The following is a 14467-nucleotide window of genomic DNA, read 5'->3' as shown; positions in this document are numbered from 1 at the left end:
GTTATCATAAATTGAGGTAATATTGATTGAATGTGTCTACTGTCTTTTATCGTTTGGTTCAGAATAGCAATGACATTTAAAACATGAACACAGTGAATTTTTTCTGCAGTTGATTTTATAGTCAGAATAATTTCTTAAGATGTCTAAGCATTATCGTTTTGATGACGATATAGGCCTGTCACTTTAAAGCAAAAAAAAAAGCCAAACAAATGACAGGCGGATATTGTCTGATAAACTAGCAACCTGTGGGTCATTTTTCATTTTATACCAGTTCTAAAAATATTAAAATGATTATAATTCTAATATCATCAAATTAAAATTGAATATGATATAGCCCTTGAAAATAATTTATACAGTAATTCAGCTAATACAACTATATCAACAAAAGTTTCCTTAACACACAGTAAATGCGGTAGCTATTTTTTGAACCTCTAATTGGTTCACAATTGCCAAATGCGATGCGATATTCCGCGAATCCAGCAATTAAATACACTGACGTTGATCGTTAACGCTAATTTGCTAAGTGTTGTAATAACTTAAATCTAAAGTATAGTGAAACCTGGATAGTTGTAATCTCAAGTAATTTTGTGTTATGGCAGTGATCAGAAACTGTTTGCTTCGAGTTCATTTGGCTCATCATCGAAGCAATTATTTCGTCTCTTGGCATAGCAGCAGGGTTAGCACATGATTGCCACGAGATATGTCGCCGCCAGATAGACTACCCGTCCTTATTGTGATTAATACAGTTAAGAAGAAGACGTGTGATATATCTCGCGGCGACGTACTCTCGCGGCAATCATGTGCTAGGCCTACAGATAACATAATGTTACAGACAAGGTAAATTATTACATTAAAAAGTTGATAGAGCAATACATTGGAAAGGGACAACACGTTTGGACCCAGGGGGCCGATTTTTGAATCTCACGGCGTTCGAATTCAGAAAATTGTCACTGAAAATAGTAGGCAATTTCGGTGACAATTTTCTGAATTCGAACGCCGTGAGATTCAAAAATCGGCCCCCTGAACCGTAGTCGATCTTCAGTTCTGTATGAAATTTATTTTCTGTATGGTAGTATTATTTGTATGTCTTTCCAATCACCGAACAATGGTGTCCTGGACCTTTGGGAGGCGCGCGCGGGGCTGAAGCCAACGCGTAGAGGCCCTTTTGACACTTTAATGAAATGTAAGGGGTACACCGAGCGGATGCTGCCCTTGCCCGTATCATGGGCAAGGGCACACGTAGAGTATTATTATTTAATTTGTGGTACAGACCTAAGAGGCCACTTGTTTACATTATTGAAGTATCCCAATTATCCAGGTTTCACTGTATATCGGTAAGGCATATTCGTATCAGTAATCGACGTTCAGTAAACTAAGGCGTCCCATTCAGTGCTAAATTTCATTAATTTAGTGATCTAAGTTGAGCTAACTGGTCACCACTAGTTAAGATTATGTAGAATTTGAAACATTCTAATTCACTGGTAGGTATATATCTCGTTCGACTATATGAAAGCGAGATATCAAACGTGAGACTATTTGTGGCGTTCTATGTCTAAAGGGATGCTTCTAAATCAATACAGATGTTTCCATTTTATATTCTCTTTCTCTTCTCTTCTTTGTGCAGATGAAATATTAGGATCCTTTAGGTATAGCGCGCAACATTTCTTTATATAACTTTTAACTGGATTAAACCCGAAAGAGATATGAGCTCAACGCGGCCAAAAAATATGTTTAGATTGTAATTAATCGACAACAAAGCGAAGATATTTCTCATACAGTACCATGTAGCAAACTGGCTTGAATTAATGAACTAATGATATAAATATCAGAAGTATATATACCACTAATTCACTTTGATTATATACTCCTAAGACCCAGCCATACAAGAAAAGTCGAAATTAGCAAATATAGTTGATTATAACCAAGAACGATTTAATACCGGACTGACAAAGCCCATACAAAAAAGCGTACCCCTGAAATGTATGGACCTTTCAGGCTTAAAACTAGATGGCGCTGTTCGCAGCCAGGAAGTGGCCAAAATCATATTTTCTCCAAATATTTTTGCGAGTTTTTATTTTTTATAAGAAAAAATGACATATTTCTTTATTTTAAAATCAAGATATCACGTCAATACAAATTTTGAAAAAAATAAATTTGAAGGCATCCTCAGTGCAGTTATGGTAGTATAGATGGCGCTAAAAAATCGAGGTACGATTCTTAGTATGAAGTACGTAAATCCTATATAAATAATCCTTGATTTGAACAAAATAAATGCGTCTATTCTAACAAGAGCCTGTCACATTGGCCTTTGAAGAATTTATTATTGCAAGTTGTACTCTAGGTAGAACCTTTAAGTCTGTACGGTGAGCCTTAGAAGGTTATAAACACGTGTCAGTTTTAGTGAACAAATCGTATATAACATTCTGGCAGAAGGTAAACGTTTAGATGACAAGGATAGCACTAATACGCTCTTAAATGTTCGGTGGACCTTATACCTTTCCAATTAGGTGTTTAGGCTTGACGGCTAATAAGGGTAGCGTAAAGCTACGAAAGTAGAAGTAAAAATCGCTACCGCATGGGTTTTACGAGTAGCTATTATCTCAATTACTGTGAAATTTCTGCAATTTGCGTTAGCCCCTCTTAATAACCCTTGTCATCGAAACAATTATTAGTCTAGCAATTAAAATACACTGTCACTCCACTTCCACTACGGGCCAGTTGCACCAAACACATTTGACGAATCCATACCACACAACAGAAAACTATAGAATTTTGCAAGCGTCAGGGCCGTATGATGAGGAATCGACGTGCCGTGGCTAATATTATCGCTTTCGATATCTGATGAAACTTTCTCTAGGTGTTAGTTGAGACTTCGCTATGACACCACTATTGAAACAATGTTCAACTAACAAACTGTTTGGTGCAACCGGCCCTTTAAGTTACAGTAGTGTAAAATAATACATGTGACGGGGGCGAACTAAGATACTTGAAATAATGCGAGTGATTAGTGAGTTCGCTTTAGTACACCACACCATGAGGTAGCCTGTTATAAAAAACTTAAAAATAGCTTCTCACCCTAAATCGATACTTACATTATGATCGATATAATACTGCTAAACTATGATAAATCCCCTTTGAAAACATACAGGATGTGAACACCGCTAGGCCTAAATTTTTTCGTATCTTTAGTTTTAACAGTGCGATCACCCTGTATTAGTCAGGGACATATTTAAAAAAGCTAGTATGTGCAAAAATTACGTCTATAATGCATGATTTATATATAGTTAATGGAGTAACAATATACAACGAGAGGAGCCCGGTCGCGGCGGTCCGTACATCGCCACACTTTCCTTCCTTTCACGAAAACATTTCACTAGAGTACACAAACTCTTAATAACTACATGAAAAACGAAAATTTTGATCCAAATTCCTAAACCTAAAAGTTAAATCTGATATTTGACCTAAATAGAAACCGCGCGGTGTTGGTTGCTCGCCGCATTGCCTACATTGGCCACATCAACTACTAACACTAACTCCAAACACATCGCTAGTTAAGGCCATGTCACACCGGTTGCGTGTGGGTAGACATGCACCACATTAGCTACAACATTAAAGCTTCGGCCAAATATAGGGCGTTTTGATAGCGTAGCCTTATCGGAGCAGAATGCGCGCTGAATGCGTTAACCATTTAGCTAATTTTTCTATTCCAAAATGTTATGTGTAGAATGCGCGCGGATGCGTCGCCGATCCGCTTTTAATACGCTCACAATCTGCTCCGTCCGGCGCACCACCATCATTGCGGCCCGCTAACGCTGCGCTCTCAAAACGCGCATGTGTGGGCGAGCTAACGCACAAGTCACGCATGTGGTGTGACGGCTCTTATAAAAGTCCGAGCATTACAACGTGCACGCATCCGGTGTGCACAGGCTTTTAACTCGTCCCCTGATCTCACGTCGTTATCACAGCCTATTGACCGCTGCGACCTGCCCGAGTCGACTCCAATACAAATTCGATACTTCGCACTACACGGGTCGACTGGAGCAAATTTTCGGGCTCCTCTTGCTCCTATAACTACATAATATACTTCTGTTACGTTATCGGAATCGTGATGAACTTCATACAAACTTGGCTTTAAAAATGCAATATTTTGATACAGTTGAAGTCTTTCCGAGAACGTAACAAACCATGTAACAGACTTAAAGATATGCTCGCCGCAGTTCCAGTCCATTGATTATAACGTTACTTACAATTAAAATAAAGTCTACTTCTCCTCGCACCCATACTTGGCTATTTGCGCAAAAAACGCAACCAGCCAAATCCTCAACATTGAATATTTATCTATATATCCTCTCTCCTGTTAAGTATGACTGCGGCGAGCATTATGCTCTTTAACTAGTTTACTGCGGAGAATTGAGCACGCATTTAACAATCTACTACATATCATTAAAGTGTACAAACAGGTATTTTAAAAATGATTTTTCAAAACACTTTTAGTATAAAACCCGCACTCGATATCTTCTTCTTAAGCCTCTTTATTATTTTTCTACATTTCCCAGGCCCTAGCTTCAGATAACATGTCTTTCACACATAAGTTGAAAAGACAAGACTCAACGCGACACCAGAAACGCTCTTTGCATACGGTCGTATGTATTTTTGGGAATTTTAATCTAAATCATTTACTCACTTACTAAAAGTGGCACAAACACTTGAGCAGTTTCATGTGCTCTTCTTCTTGAGAATTGTGTATCTTCATTTACTCGCAGAGTTAAAACTTTAACGTAAGAATAGCGGGTAAATTTAATTTGAAAAAGTTGTAATGCGCACTCAATCCCCCAGCAATTGGAACCTTATTCAGTCCCTCGCTACAGCGTCTGCGGCGAGTACTTGGACGGCGGGCGGCGGCGCTGGCCGGGCCGCTGTCAGTTGTTCTTGTCGAAGTTGTGGAAGGCCCAGTTGAATGACGTCATCCACGTGTTCTTGACGGCCTCGGTGAACTTGAGACGGAAGTGCTCGAGCGCTTTCTCTTCTGATAAGTCTAGTACCTGTTGGTGGAAGGAGGTTGTTGTAGAGATGTTTAATATCTGAAAACATTATAGGCCAGTCGAATTTTCGAAGAATTACTTCCTAGTACACATCGTCTTGAAATATTTATACGGTTTTAAATACGTGTAATCTGACTTTGTTTATCCCAAGAAATAAGGAAAAATTTGCCTTTTTTTTAGTTTTTGTCTTGTGAATCGAAAACGGTACGGATGACGGAAAATGTGTAAAATTTTGATGCAAGTACACTTCTCATGATTCTAAAAGTAACTTAAAGTGAATTCGTATTCAAAGGTTGTAAAAAAGCCTGCCACTTTTGAATTTCGTCATTTTTTGGGTGTAATGATTATGAAAATTCTAAAACTGCTTCTTAATAGTTTCTTATTCACCTATATTTTAGGATCCCTAAATGTATACACATCGCATGGGATGAAGCAAATCCAAACTATTTGCATTTCAAATTAAAGTAAAGACAAGAAAGCTTCCAGATTGCTGAGTGTCAATCCCTCTGGCAGGCAAGTATGATCGCGCGATAAATAATAAATCTGGCCGTCCCTATCGCACCATTTGTAAGTGCGATAGGGACGGCCCGATGTTTTTATCATCTATCGCACGACCATACTTGCCTGCCAGAACGCTTTTTTTATCTATTAGATCTGGACCATTACATTTTTTGTCGTGCGTGACCGGTGGCCGTGTCATGGTTGTGTTTTTGTCACTTTCCAAAGTGTGCGTCCCTTTCATACTTACATACTTGTTGGAACGTGACAGACATGGTGACAAATGATAGACAGCCTATCTTAGCCCTGCAGGATACTTACTAGGGTATCTCGTAGGTACTGCAGGTCCTTCTCAGACTTGAGTTCGGGCAGGCCCGTGGAGATCATCATGGAGAACAGTGACAGGATGAGGTGCCCGTGCCGCCGTAGGATCTTGAACGCCTGTATTAAAACAATTTTTTTTTAAGTGGTTCTATACATTATTTTTGTCTATGGCGTGATCTATACTTTGTACTTTTGGATACTTAAAAAAATCTGTCACCGAGCGACCTGCTTGTAACCACCTTATTTGGTGGTGCAATTTTTCCCCTATGAACTGGTTTAACGAGCCTTTTGAGGGCAGATTTTGATTACATTCATTTAAATACCTATAAATCAAGCATCTGTCAAAACGCAAATATTTATTTGATTATTTCAGCTGCAAAGTCGCTACTAATGATACATTTTTGACAAGTCACAGACAAAATGTTAAACAAGTGCAATACCCATGATTCCAATGACACACGCACAAATTGCATTAGCCAACTTCTGAATTTTGTTAAAACACTGAAACTGGTCAGTTCACATTATTTTATTCAGTTATAGTTGGTGTGGATAATCGACAATGGGTAAACCATGGGTCTCATCAGCCTATATGGGAGTCCCACATAACCATCCCAGGCCGGTCCCTGAGCATGGTATGCGTTGACGTTGCGTTGACGTTTTTTTATAATACAGCCAGTTTTTTTTAATTCCGTTAACTTTAAGGGATGGTTCTTTAGATCAAATACAATTACTTTCTCTAAGAAACTGGCGTCTTAACTCTTACGGTTATCGAGTTATTAAAAAAAGAAAAATAATTACTGAACACGTGTGTGCCTTTACCACTTCCCAATGTTATTTGTTTTGACATGTGCCGTCAATCAGTTGACACTAACTTGTCTCTCACATTCATTAGATCATTTATTATGTGTGAAAACGACGAAAATATTTTTTTACGAATTTAACTAAATGTGTTATACAGGCTGGTTCCTGATAAGTGAAAAAACACGGTGTATATGGTGGCATCTGTGGCTCACCGTCTCGCAGTGCTCGCGGAATATCTTGAAGTGCAGCGGCTCGTTGACGCCGGAGCCGCGCTCGCCCTTGTTGATGACGTGGATGAAGTCGTGCGTCAACACGAACGGCACGCGCTCTCGCTTGAACCCGAACTTCTGCTTGAAGTGCCCCAGGAAGTGGCCGAAGTCTATGTGGAATAGCTGTGGAAGAGGATTCACTATGTAATCTTATTCGTAGCTTTTATTTAGACAGCCGGCGTATCATGCTGGCAATTTTATCACTTATCCACGTGGATAAGACATCTGTCACTCTCACACTGACATACTTGCTAAAGCGTGACGGATGCTTTATCCACGTGGATAAGTGATAAAATTGGCAGCATGATACGCCGGCTGGTTTCAGTGTTACGCGGACAAACCAATTTATATACACGGTGCTCGTGAGCATTGCGAGAGATTTTAACCACGCATTTCTGAGGCTAAAAGAAAGATTTTTTTTAATACACAAGAAAATTGGATACAGGCCATATCAGTTGTTTTTTCAACTGCCTGCCTGAATTATATAAATAATAATAATAATAAGCCCGCGGGGCAGCTTGTGGCGAGCTGACGGTGAGTGGCGACACCGCGGACCCCTATTCCAGAGGGCACTTCCATCTAGCCCTCGCCTCTGCACTTGCCTTAACCGGCCGGCCAGAGTGGATTCGCAAGAGCGGGACCTATGCTCCAGGTTGGAAGTGTAAAATGTCATAACGCCGGCGGCCTGCTGAATGGAACACCAGGAACCAAGCTACCGCAGACTCACCTTTCGACAACCTTTTAGCCACTCTCAAGTGTTGCTCTGTTGTCGCACCGTGCGTGCGGCCGTTTTGCAGGGCCCACTCAATGAGTTGGCGAGTCACCGCCTGCCTTTTACAATTGTGAGACTAATTGTCACGGCAGGTGTCCGATAGTCTCCTCCCATAGCCCTTTAACCAGTTCATCCAACTTTCAAAACAATAACCCATGACCTTAGCTCCCATCGCAGCACAAAAGTGCTGCACTGCAATAGTCTTTGCACCTGGCGGGGACCATCTCCGGTTGTATCATATTGTGCGCTCGGGGATGGTATCCGCCACGTGTATCCCTTGCCTTTAGATTAAAATGTCTAAAAGGGCCTCTGTGCTGTTGGCTTCGGCCCCACGCATGCCTCCCAAAGGTCCGGGACCCCATGGTCCCGAGATATGGAAAAGACAGACAAATAATAATAATAATAATGTCCCATGCCCCCGAAAGTCGGTCAGGCCCCTCCCTCCGGCTTGCCTTCACTGGCCGGCCGGAGTGAACACTGAGCAGGGACCGCAGGACTCTCACCTCTGGCTTGCCTTAACCGGCCGTCCAGAGTGGGGTGCCAGAGCTATATGCTTGCAGGGTGGAAGTGAAATATGCATAAGACGCGAGTTGGTACAGTGGCTGTTTCGTACAGACTGGGTAGAAAGCGGCGCACACCTCTCCACACCCTGAGCCGCTCACGCTATGTTGTGCCCTTGTCGCTCCGTGCGAGCGGCCGTTTTCGGGGACCCATATAGTGAGTTGGCGAGTCACCACCTGCCTATTTTGTCATGTTTTGTATGAGCAAGGCAGGTGCCATAGTTCTTCCGATAGCACCGGTTACCAATCCACTAGCAACTCAACCTTATAGCCCGGTTTCTTTGTGTACCTTTTTCTTACAATAGTTCTACACTAACCGGGGCTTGTCCTTGGGTGCATTACTATAGTGCGGACAGGGATAATCGCCGGTTAGTGTTACATTACATTTAGATTAAACTGTTCTAAAGGGCCTCTGCGCTGTTGGCTTCGGCCCCACGTATGCCTTACAAAGGTCCGGGACCCCATGGTCCCGAGATATGTAAAGAACAAACATAATAATAATAATCTATATCCCCACGCACGCCTTATAAATGACCGGGCTCGAAAGACCCGAGAGTTTAAAAACGGAGAAACATAATAATAATAAAATTTTGCCAGCTTGGGCCCTGCCCCGCTGCTGGCGGCACCCTAGGTTAGGTTTTTTATAATATGTTTATATGTTTTTATATTGTTTTGTAAGTGTTTTTTTATTTTACTTTTATACTCATATTGTAAAAAACCTAGCATAAGAAAAAAGATAAATAAAGGAAATAAAATTTTGCCAAAAAAAAAATTTTTTTACTGACTTTATTTTGACGATTTTTTTCTAGAAACCTCATGTTTGAAAGCTTTTATTTCGTACTTTCGGACATCTATCAATGAGGATAGTGAGAATAATTCTCCATAATGGCATCAACATCGGTAAAAAAGCTTTTTGTACTGAGTATCAATAAGAATTTTTTTTTTCAATTGGTCATAACTCTGAAACTAGGCGAAATCTAGAAAAGTGTATATGACTTTTTATTCTTAAAATGGGATCAGGAATATGTTCTTAAAGTCTCTCGCAATGCTCACGAGCACTGTGTATAGTTTATGTTATCAGCCCGCTTTACGCTCCTTGAACTTAATACATATTAGTCCGGTGCAGATCGCTGCGCGCGGTCAGTCCGCGTGATACTAAAACCAGCGTTAGAATAGTCAGCTCAGTTGTATACATGATATGAATGTTCTAGTGTTTTCTAGTTACCTGTCCGTTCTTTTTGACCATGATGTTGTCGGGATGGCGGTCAGCGATGCCCATGACGTAAGTCGCGACACAGTAGCCAGCGCAGCTCATCGTGAACTCCTCCACGGCTTTGTTGAAGCTGGATTCCGGTGCATTGTGTTCTCGAAGCCATTCTGTGGAAACGTATTTTTGTTTGTTACCGATAGTAGAAAAAGTAAGAGCGAATCGACTAGCATGGTATGGGCATGTGACTCAAAGGGATGAAAGTCACGAGAAAGGTATTACGAATGAATGTCGAAGGAAGCAACGGGAGAGGAAAACCGAGGAAAGGTGGATGGACTGTGTGACAGATGATATGACGGAAACAAGTGAATGATAAGATGACGGGTGATAGAGAGGTATGGAAGAGAAAGACAAGCTGCGCCGACCCCAAATGACTGGGCCAAGGGCAGGCGAATGATGATGATGATGAGTTACCAAGGATAATCTTTTCAATGCCTATTTTAGGTAAAAATGTGACTTGTGCTAATCGATATAGACATTACTTACTCTATAATAAGCCCAATTAATTATTTTGTTAATGACTTTGGAAATAATCGCTCCAAAAGTTTAAAAATATGCGTCCCCCCCTCTAACTTTTGAACTATAAGTTTAAAAAATATGAAAAAGAAAATTCTGAGTACTCGGAAAAGTATTTCATTTATTTGTGAACCTTACCATCTGACGTGCCCGCAAAATGCTCCATGGAGTGCGACATATGCCTAATTGCCTATTAGTCCAGTGCGGATCGCTCGATCGAGCCATACAGTTATTGCAGTTATAGGGGTTTAAAAACTTGTACTTACGGAATAGATTGGCTTTGGAGATGGTGGAAGCAACGTTGACTTTAGCTTTCAGCTTCTGTATGTTGGCGACGGTCTCTGCGTCGTCTACCACCTCGATCATGCCTACGTTGTTGTCTAACGATATGCAGTTGTAAGGGTTCAATCTAGAACAAATCACAGACTTATCATTAACTATGCCTATACAAATAACCCACATTTACGGACGTATGGAGTTACAACTCTTCCCTTCTCCTCTATTCACAGGATGCACAGGATGAAGAAAAGTGTCATTATAGCCAAGTCTCGTTATAGGTCAATGAGTCAACGGAGTATCCAAGCAATACAATATAGGCTCACCGGAAATCGTATCCCTCATTCTTCCATAGACTATCCATGATCCTAAGCATCTGCAGCGTGAACATGTCCTGCCGCAGGTCGTCGCCAATCTTGAGGATTATCCGGATATCCGGCCCGCAGGACTCGATGTTCTCGAACTCGAGCTGCAGGGGGCGCATTTTACTGTCCATGACTTTACACTTCTCTGGCCTGGGAATAAAGGAATTCTTTAATGAAACGAAATCTTTATTGAAGACGGTAAATGTGACTACCTTGACTGGTGTCTTAACTTATTACGTTTACCATTTGTAAATTTTAGTTGTGTTTTCAATACAATTTTAATAAAAATGAAACCTAATAAGTACATATTAGAAGTGTGTCTTCATCATTATCATCATTGGCCTTTGCGCCTAGTGCAGACGATTTAAGGCCTTGCCTAGTATTGAGCGGCGCGAACATTTATGGTGTAAAACCAACCACTACGTAACACATTATCAACAGTTTATTAGCGACACTGAGATTTTCGAAAAACCCTTGTCGTATTTTTTGCCTCCGGTCAGCGAATGCCAGCCAGGCCCCGTCACAAAAATCGCGACATCCATGCTACGTTCGCGCCACTCCATACGGTATTCTGCGTTCCTCTCCATTCTAGGTGGTTGATATGGAAGCAATCACATCCCTCTAACAACTTTGTTAATAAACATGAAATAAAAGTCATATACAAAGAAAAAGTGACCAAAGCCTCCAAGTGTTCCGAGCTAGAATCGAACCAGCGTACTCCTTTTACCGGACGGATGCCTTAACCACTCGGTCATCGGTACACGAAGACATTTCCGAAGGCCAGTGGCGCCCTCTGCCATCCATACTTAAAAATTCAAGTTATTTTTTTTTTGAAAATAATTTAATTTGTTGTTAGAACTTTGTTAATGTTAACTCACCGAATAGATTTGCACACGAAGCTGGGGTTGAGAGGCGACACGAAGTTGCACAAGGTTTCTCGGCAGTGGTCCTCTTGGAGCAACTGCAGTGTGGCTGCCCGCGCTTTGATTATGCTGTCTTTGTTGCGCTTTTTCACCATGTTGTTTAGCCCTGTTTTGTAAATCAATTAATATTATTAGACAATTTTTACATGTTTAAAAAAAAGTGATACTGATAAACCAGCTAAGTCTAAACTTGGGCGAGAGAAAACATAACGCCTCAGCCACGACATTGGTCTAAGCACAACAGCGGTGAGCGGCGGCCATACATTGGAGCGAGACACAGCGATGGGACCTTTCATTCGCACGTGTGGCTGCCGCTTACCGCTGTCGCGCTTAGACCAATGTCGTGGCTGGGCCGTAAGGAAGGCGGACTACCAATAAAGTTTAATTTCACGCCCGATTGGAAAATACGATGATAGTCTTTGATGGGTTCTTAAGTGATGGTCAACCCGGACCTATGTCTGGTCGATCGTTTAACTATTATGCATGATAATGAAAATTCATTGGAAAAATTGTCTAAGGAGGCCTTTGTACAATCAACCAATTGGAACCCTAGGCCACTCCACAACCATGTCAAAATGACGAGCAGTAAGAGATTTCTTACAATCTGATTTATTACGTCACTATGACATACTTCTACAGTGGCCTAGGGTTCCAATTGGTTGACTGTACAACGGATAATTTTTCTTCAACCTAGCGTTTTCCGAGCATAATGGGTCCGCTTTCCAACTCTTCTCTACACAATTATGATGAAACATGGAATGTTGGAGATGAATGTTGATGGATGGAGAGGGAGGGGTAAACCCAAACAACGATGGATGGATTGTGTGAAAGAGGATATGAGAAAGAAAGATGTTAGTGTTGAGATCAGGGACCGGACAACCCCTTCCGCGCTACAAGCCTTTCATTGGGAATCCCTAACGTAAGGACGACCCAATCGAGAGGCTCTCCCTTTCGAACTGCAAGCCCATTCATTTGACTAGCCCTTACAAAAAACTTAGCAAAACAATAAAGCTAGCCCTGTGCATTGGCTTACCGCTATCCGATACGGCTTGCAATCCTTTAATAAGGGTTACCCTTATTTTAAGCGCTATTTATAAGGCTTTCCCTTTTGTTAAAGCGTAGTCGAGCCTTGCGTGAAAGAGACAGGATTATGAATCTAAGCTATTGTAAGAACAGGAAGGAAAATGCGCTGTTGCCACTCCGCACTTTGCGCCCCATTTTTAATTTTGCAACGAAACATGTTTTCGTTGGATAAAAGTAGAACACGGCTAGAAATTATTTTTAATGGACTGGGAGACAAGGGACTGATGGCTGGTAAATGATCATCTTCGCCCATAGATCAGTATGTATGTTCGTACGTATGAATGTATGTAGGTATGTATGAATGTATGTAGGTATGTATGTATGAATATAATTATGTAAATATGTATGTATGCATGTAAATATACAGTGTTGGCCGAAAATCAATACAATTAACCATTAACATTACACATTGAAAACGTTAATTGCCAACATAAAAACAAGCAGTTTTCGTCATCCAACTCGCCTTGATGAGTTAATTGGGTGAGCAGTTCCTAAGATAGAGCTGATGCTGAACCCTGGCTTTTCCCAGGGGAACGCGGGTTTGGTTTAACATAGGCAAGCGCGGTTTTCGTCATCGGACTTGTTTTGATGAGTACTTGAGTGAGCAGTAACCAAGGTAGAGCTGATGCTGAACCCTGGCTATTCCTAAGGGGAACTCGGGTTTCGTGCAACATAGGCAAACGCTGTTTTCGTCATCGGACTTGTATTGATGAGTACTTGAGTGAGCAGTAACCAAGGTAGAGCTGATGCTGAACCCTGGCTTTTCCCAGGGGAACGCGGGTTTGGAGTAACATAGGCAAGCGCTGTTTTCGTCATCGGACTTGTTTTGATGAGTACTTGAGTGAGCAGTAACCAAGGTAGAGCTGATGCTGAACCCTGGCTATTCCTAAGGGAACTCGGGTTTCGTGCAACATAGGCAAACGCTGTTTTCGTCATCGGACTTGTATTGATGAGTACTTGAGTGAGCAGTAACCAAAGTAGAGCTGATGCTGAACCCTGGCTTTTCCCAGGGGAACGTGGGTTTGGAGTAACATAGGCAAGCGCTGTTTTCGTCATCGGATTTGTCTTGATGAGTACTTGTGTGAGCAGTAACCAAGGTAGAGCTGATGCTGAACCCTGGCTATTCCTAAGGGAACTCGGGTTTCGTGCAACATAGGCAAACGCTGTTTTCTTCATCGGACTTGTATTGATGAGTACTTGAGTGAGCAGTAACCAAGGTAGAGCTGATGCTGAACCCTGGCTTTTCCCAGGGGAACGCGGGTTTGGAGTAACATAGGCAAGCGCTGTTTTCTTCCTCGGACTTGTCTTGGTGAGTACTTGTGTGAGCAGTAACCAAGGTAGAGCTGATGCTGAACCCTGGCTATTCCTAGGGGAACGCGGGTTTGGAGTAACATACGCAAACGCTGTTTTCGTCATCGGACTTGTCTTGATGAGTACTTGAGTGAGCAGTAACCAAGGTAGAGCTGATGCTGAACCCTGACTATTCCTAAGGGAACTCGGGTTACGTGCAACATAGGCAAACGCTGTTTTCGTCATCGGACTTATCTTGATGAGTACTTGAGTGAGCAGTAACCAAGGTAGAGCTGATGCTGAACCCTGGCTTTTCCCAGGGGAACGCGGGTTTGGTGTAACATAGGCAAGCGCTGTTTTCGTCATCGGACTTGTTTTGATGAGTACTTGAGTGAGCAGTAACCAGGGTAGAGCTGATGCTGAACCCTGGCTATTCCTAGGGGAACTCGGGTTTCGTGCAACATAGGCAAACGCTGTTTTC

At 41.8% G+C, this 14467-nt stretch overlaps 1 protein-coding gene across 2 annotated transcripts in view; it reads right to left on the bottom strand.

Moving 5' to 3' along the window:
* Positions 1 to 4606: 4606 nt before the first annotated feature.
* The window catches only part of LOC125227741 (phosphatidylinositol 4,5-bisphosphate 3-kinase catalytic subunit delta isoform), a 38620-nt gene continuing 28759 nt past the window's right edge, over positions 4607 to 14467 (bottom strand). For both annotated transcript variants that reach the window (XM_048132052.1, XM_048132053.1), the window contains 7 exons: positions 11569 to 11719; positions 10652 to 10840; positions 10316 to 10458; positions 9492 to 9643; positions 6878 to 7057; positions 5862 to 5981; positions 4607 to 5042 (listed from right to left, as the gene is read on the bottom strand). In XM_048132052.1, the coding sequence (XP_047988009.1) occupies positions 4920 to 5042; positions 5862 to 5981; positions 6878 to 7057; positions 9492 to 9643; positions 10316 to 10458; positions 10652 to 10840; positions 11569 to 11719 (1058 nt within the window). In that variant the 3' untranslated portion in view covers positions 4607 to 4919. The remainder of the gene's footprint in view (positions 5043 to 5861; positions 5982 to 6877; positions 7058 to 9491; positions 9644 to 10315; positions 10459 to 10651; positions 10841 to 11568; positions 11720 to 14467) is intronic.

Source organism: Leguminivora glycinivorella, chromosome 7 (genome assembly GCF_023078275.1).
Source record: "Leguminivora glycinivorella isolate SPB_JAAS2020 chromosome 7, LegGlyc_1.1, whole genome shotgun sequence".
NCBI lineage: Eukaryota > Metazoa > Arthropoda > Insecta > Lepidoptera > Tortricidae > Leguminivora > Leguminivora glycinivorella.
Note: the sequence above shows the minus strand (reverse complement) of the source record. Positions and strands in the feature narration are given on the sequence as shown.